Source organism: Galeopterus variegatus, unplaced genomic scaffold (genome assembly GCF_000696425.1).
Source record: "Galeopterus variegatus unplaced genomic scaffold, G_variegatus-3.0.2 Scaffold3913, whole genome shotgun sequence".
In the NCBI taxonomy this organism is placed as follows: Eukaryota; Metazoa; Chordata; class Mammalia; order Dermoptera; family Cynocephalidae; genus Galeopterus; species Galeopterus variegatus.
In genome coordinates, this window is record NW_007730024.1 from 54,584 (window position 1) to 61,188 (window position 6,605).

The 6,605-nt window shown below is 39.6% G+C and overlaps 1 protein-coding gene across 2 annotated transcripts in view; it reads right to left on the minus strand.

Moving 5' to 3' along the window:
- PAIP1 (poly(A) binding protein interacting protein 1) overlaps positions 1–6,605 on the minus strand; it is a 35,120-nt gene that overhangs the window by 27,298 nt on the left and 1,217 nt on the right. The window contains exons 1-2 of one of the 2 annotated variants that reach the window (XM_008586271.1): positions 6,548–6,599; positions 5,806–5,975 (exon numbers count right to left, since the gene is read on the minus strand). In XM_008586271.1, the coding sequence (XP_008584493.1) occupies positions 5,806–5,904 (99 nt within the window). In that variant the 5' untranslated portion in view covers positions 5,905–5,975; positions 6,548–6,599. Of the gene's footprint in view, positions 1–5,805; positions 5,976–6,547; positions 6,600–6,605 lie in introns of those variants that run through there. The other variant, XM_008586272.1, reaches the window with a different exon arrangement.

Below are 6,605 nucleotides of genomic sequence, written 5' to 3' on the forward strand. Positions count from 1 at the left end.
CGGAAAAAAAAAAAAAAAAAAAAAAAAAAAAAAAAAGATATATTTACATGTACCAATACAGAAATATCTCTAGAGATCATGTGTTAAATGAAAAGAGTACAGAACCATATTTTAGTTCAACTCAGTTTTAAAAAAAGATTTACTTGTATAGGAAGAGAAAATTTCTCGAAAGAGACAAGGGACAACAGTATTTATCTCTAAAAAAATGTTCCTATTATAAATACTGACCCTTTGTTATAAAATTGTGATAACGGTTAAGCATAATAAATGTATACATTAACATGCTTAATGTTAACCACATACATGTGTGAATTTTATAATTAAAAACAAGTTTAGGGCCGAGCCCGTGGCGCACTCGGGAGAGTGCGGCGCTGGGAGCGCGGTGGCGCTTCCGCCACGGGTTCGGATCCTATATAGGGATGACCGGTGCGTTCACAGCGCTCACTGGCTGAGCGCGGTGTGGCCGGTCTCAAAAAAAGGACAAAAATAAAAATAAATAAAAACAAGTTTAAATTTTTAATGTACAGTTGATAGTTTTACAGACTTGTAGTATCCTATCACTATTAATGATAATGAAAAGCAGGAAGGCAAGTCTGCAGGTCCCAGCTGAAGGTACTCATCTCCTCTATCAAATGTCATCCATTGTGGCAAAAGTGCAGTTTAACAAAAAAGAAAAACTGGAAATCAGTGTTCTAAAGTCAACAGAACTCTTATGAAAATGTGAAGTCTGATAAGTAAAAGAGGAAAGCAGAGCTACTCTGAATATAGCAAAACAGAGGATCTAGAGGCTGCTGTTTTAAGCAAAGACGCATGGAGTATTCTGAACAGACAAGCACTACAATGTGTTTGAATTAAAGCCTGCATTAGTTCTCTGAGACCAGATTTTTAAAAATTTCTTTACTTTTCAATGTGGAGTCAAATGGCTTCCAAGCTGAGGAATATTTTCAAGCTTTATTTTTCCTAGAAAGAATTCTATGGCAGAGATTAAGAGAGACATCAGTTAGAAAATGCACTTTTCACGGTAGGTACTTTGTATATATTGTCAAAAGATGAGAACCTAGGGCCAGCCCATGGCTCACCTGGGAGTGTGTGGTGCTGATAACACCAAAGCCACAGGTTTGAATCCCTATATAGGGATGGCCGGTTAGCTCACTTGGGAGAGCGTGGTGCTGACAACACCAAGTCAAGGATTAAGATCCCCTTACTGGTCACCTTTAAAAAAAAAAAGAAGATGTGAACCTAATCCAAGGCAGTAGGAATAAAAAGAAACTGATAAAACACTAAAGTGGTGGAATAGTCAAGACTACTTCAGTTAGCTGGATTGACTGGGGAAAGGGTGTGAAGGAGAGAGGTGAGTCAATATACCAACAAGTTTTTAGCCTAAGTAGCTAGTCAGAAAGAATAGAATGGCAGAAGATAGATTGTTTTATACTTGAGCTTGAATGTGAGATACTCATGAAGAGGTCAAACAAACAGAAACACAACCCTGGAGTTCAGAAGAAAAATTAGATTTCTGGGTTACTAGCACATGGAAAGGTGATTAAAAAAAAAAAAAAAAAAAGACAGAACCTCAGGAGCTGCCATTTGAGGGGAGAAGGAATGATCTCCAACTTGAGAGGCCAAAGGGAAAGGTAAGTGAGAAGAGATGCTCAAGGGCCAGCCCGTGGCTCACTAGGGAGAGTGTGGTGCTGAGAACACCAAGGCCCCGGGTTTGGATCCTATATAGGGATGGCCGGTTAGCTCACTGGTTTAGCGTTGTGCTGACAACACCAAGGCAAGGGTTAAGATCCTCTTACCGGTCATCTTTAAAAAAAAAAAAAAGAAGAGATGCTCCTATCATCAAATGCTACAGAATAAACTCATAGGTTGCAATCTGAAAGCGAATGATGATTGCAGAGTCTTGGGAGTGAAACAGATTATGTACAGAGAAAAAACGCAGAACAAAATTGGTATCCTAAATACTCAGTTCTTGTAAAAAAAAATAAGAGAAATTTTTTTTTGAAAGACTAAAAATGTATCCTTGGCACCTAGCACAGGACCTGGTATAATTAGAGGGATCAGACTACAGAGGTTTGAATAGTTAGTGAGAGGTAAAGTAGTACTAATAATTAATACTTTTACATGTTGGAGAATGTTACTACTGAAAGGCGGAAGAAAAACTGGGCAGTAACTTGAAAGGGGATGCTCTTAGGAAAAGAGCTTGTTGTTTTGGAGGTGGAGTGGGGACTTCTGTCTCTTAATGTTTGATGAATTCCTATGTGGAATTTTTGGTTCTGGCAAGTGAAAATTAAATAGTCAAGTTTAATAGTTTGTCTGAGAAGAAGCAAAAGCCAGGAATAGAAGGATATAGCAACCAACTGGTGGTAAGAAGGCATGGAGAGTAGGAAATTCTAGCAGCAGGATTAGAGGAAGGACTGAAAATAAAAGGGATTGGGGCTTTTAAAGAGTTAAGAAAGCACAGCAAAAGACTACCATAAAAGCTGCTGGAAAAAGCATTCTTAAGAGCAGACCTAGCTCAGGGATACCAGGCAACAGATCTTCATGAGCAGAACAAAAGCATACTTGAGAAATTTCAGAAACTGAGCTAGGAGACCACTAGAGGATCCATGAAGATAGGAATTTTTGTCCATTTTATTCACTGCTTTATCTCCAGTGCTTGATTCATGATGAGTATTCAACTATTTGTTGAGTGACTGAATATAGCTAACACTGGATTACTGTTACTACAGGCCAAGTATCCTTTGTCTGAAATGCTTGGGACGTGTTTCAGATTTCAGATTTTTTCAGCTTTGAGTATTTGCAAATATATAGTGAGATATCCTGGGGCTCAGAACCAAGTCTAAACACGAAATTCATTTATCTTTCCTATATACCTTATACACACAGCCTGAAGGGAACTTTATGCAATATTTTAAATAGTTTTGTGCATGAAACACATGACCCATCACATGAGATCAGGTGTGTTATTTTCCACTTGTGTCATGTCAGTGCTCAAAAAGTTTAGGATTTTAAAGCATTTCAGATTTCAGATTAGGGATGCTCAATCTTTATAAGGAAAAATTTCCTCACAGTAAGATCTTATCCTAATAGTCAAGGGAAAAACTAGGATTTGGCTGTTTTGTGAATAAGGGGATTGAGAAAAACTCTTCATCTTGACTGAGGAAAATGTTAAGGTAAACTAGTAAGGACAGAGACCGAAGCAGAATAGGGGTAGCAAGTCTGAATGCCTACAGAATCCAGGTGGGTTACAAATGAATTAAGTAAATTAGAACTCACATACTCCATTTACATGGACTGCCTATATTCAGCTCCAGCCAATTATTGCCCTATTAAAATGCCAGCCCACTATGGCCAGATCTTATGATTTCAAGAGAAACCAGAAAATTCAGATTTGCAATATCTAACTCAAGTGTTGTTACAAGGGACCGAGCCCGTGGTGCACTCGGGAGAGTGCGGCGCTGGGAGCGCTCGCCACGGGTTTGGATCCCATATAGGGATGGCCGGTGCACTCACTGGCTGAGCGCAGTGCGGCCTGTCTCAAAAAAAAAAAAAGTGTTGTTACAAACTAACTTAAAAAAAAAAAAAAACACTAAGGGCCAAAGAAGACACACCTGCACCTGCAGGCCACATAGGCTCCCAGTTCTCAATCTGTTCTGGCAAATTGAGAATAGAAGGAGCTGATCTACTAGAGAATAGCAAGGAATACCTGAAAGATGACAGGCTCAAAATAATACAGTACTTAATACATTGCTCTATAGCCCAGCAGTTACTTAACTATGTAAAAATAGGTACAGGACTAAGAAAAAAAAAAAAAAAACCCCCATTGTATCCCTCCCATCATAAAACAGCCCAAGTCAATAGGGAGGGAAACAAATGAGGAACTGTTTGTGGCTGCTAGAAAGCAAGCATCCATAGGAGTTTATTCAACTACTCACAGCCCTCCAACAGTTCTTTCACTCTTTGAGCCAAATACAATTTTCTGGCAAGAATCCAGGCTGTCCTTATTTCTACTTTACATGATAAATGGCCCTTTCCATCTCAAATCAACTGCTCTTCCTGCTATGCCTACATTTTCCCCTTTCCAATCCCAAAGCTTTTTCCTATACATAAAGTTTCTAAAATAGGGAGTATAGCTTTTCCAAACTTTTCCTATCAAACATGGAAGGAGAGCCAAAAAGGTATACCATCGTTAGTTATAAGGGAAATACAAGCTAAAACCACAACTAGATACCACACACTCACCAGAATGGCTAAACTTAAACAGAAAATACCAGGTGCTGGCCAGGAGATAGAACTGGAAATCATATACTACTCAGTGTACAGTGGAATAATCTCTTTGGAAAACTATCTGGCAGTCTCTACTAAAGCTGGCTATCCTATGTCTCAGCAATTCCACTCCTTGGTATATACTAAACAGAAATAAAAGCATATATCCACCAAGACACGGACAGGAATAGGAACCCTATTCATAATAGCCCCAAAGTGGAAGCTCCCCAACGTTCATCAACAAATGGGACTGTGATATATTCCTTCACTGGAATGCTATGAGAATAAATCACCTCCAATTACAAGCTACAATGAGTTCTGATGTTGAGTGAAAGTGAGAAAATATATTCTGTATGACTCCATTTATGCAAACCTTGATAGCAGGCAAAACCATTCTAAGTCAAAATAGTAGTTAACCTTGGACATCAGTAATGATTAGAAGGAGAGAGGGGGCTTTTGGGATGTTGATTAAGTTCCATTTCTTGACTGGGTTGCTGGTTACCTGAGAGTTCACTTTGTAAAACATTGAATTAATCCTTATGTACACTATTCTATGTTACACTTCAATGAAACTAAGAAAATAGAGCCTATGTTTAAGTATTATCAATCCTCACCTCTCTACAATTAATCTCTATTAATTTATTCATCTAGGTTTACTTAGCACAACAAATTCCTTTCACATGTCCCAATTGTGCTTTGTGCTTTCTGCTATTTAAGGAAAACATAACAATTTTTACAATTGGTCACATTATTGACAAAGATGAATCTGAAAGTTTAAAAGTTCTTTATACCTATGTAAACACTTCACCAAAACCCCTTACAACATTCTGCATACAAGAGGTAATTAGCACCAGAAATATTTCTCCATATTTTAACATAATGGAATAACAATCACTGGAAACAAGAGCCCATATGTGTATATCTCAACATTCAAAAAGCTACCTCAGCATTCGTTTACAGCAAAACTACTGTTCAATTTTCCCTAAAGCCATCATTTAATAGTCAATTATCTTGCTAAAAATCATATTAAAAATCAACTCTTCCCAGCCACTATTCTTATCCATAAAGTCTGGTAACATTTCAGTCTTCTAAACTGAAGATGTCTTTGCTTGGCTACATCAGGTTTATTAGCCTATACTCTGTAGATGCAGGAAAAAACAAAACCACCTTCTCTAAAGCTTACAATAGATGCAGGAAAAAACAAAACAACCTTCTCTAAAGCTTACACTTTGGTACCTAGAATATAACTAAAAAAAAAAATATTCTTGAATCAGCTTTGTTTCTTCATGGGTTCAACGAATTCATAATGAAGTGTTTCTATGTAGATGCAGGAAAAAACAAAACCACCTTCTCTAAAGCTTACACTTTGGTACCTAGAATATAACTAAAAAAAAATATATTCTTGAATCAGCTTTGTTTCTTCATGGGTTCAACGAATTCATAATGAAGTGTTTCTATGTGCACTCCGATTAATGAAAATAATAACCACATCATTCCAGTAATATCAACCCAGAGTTGTAAGAAATGAAGTGTACTTACTGTGTAAGTAGAAGAATAACCTGATGGGTAAAATTCGGGGGCGTTCGCAGACAGCTTAGACATTAATACAGGAGCTACAACCACCTGGGGTTTAGCCATTGCTGACTCCGAGTTCTGCTGTGGGATTTTATCCTGTGAACTAGCTGGAGCTCTCAGGGGCCTCGTTTGTTCTGAGAAACAAAAATAGGGATGTTAGTAGTTATACAAAGGAATGAATGTACCCATCTACTGAAAAACCATGTGAAAAGCGCCGGTTTTTAAGAGTTAAATAAGAACCATCACGAAATGTAAGGTTATCGCCAGAACATGTACAGAGAGCCTGCAAAAACGAACAATAGACTTAGTTTAGCTCATTTATGAACATACCTGCCTCCTCCCAAATGAATGCTTGAGGACTGCCTCCCCCTCTTTTTTAAGGAATTGGTTAAAAAGAGGTGGTTGCTCGCCCAAAGTCTCACTTTAGAGATCTGGGGAGGGGGTAGCGATTTTTACTTCCTCCCCGGACGGCTGAACTCAGATCGCGGACCCAGCCCCTCCCCCAGCCGGGGCGCACAAAGGATGCCAGCAGCCACCTTCCAAACCCGGTTCTGGGCCTGTCTCTACCCCGTTACAAGAGGGCCCCGCTGGGGAAGCTTTCGGGGAACCGGGAAGAGAGGAGACAGCGCGCCGGGCCACGGCCCGCGCGGAGGGCCATGGGGAAGCGTTGGCCCAGGAGACGGGGTCCCCTAGAGCTGCTCCGTACCTGGGAGCGCCCCGGGCCGGGGAGGCCGCTGGGGGCCGGCGGGGACCTCGCACTGGGC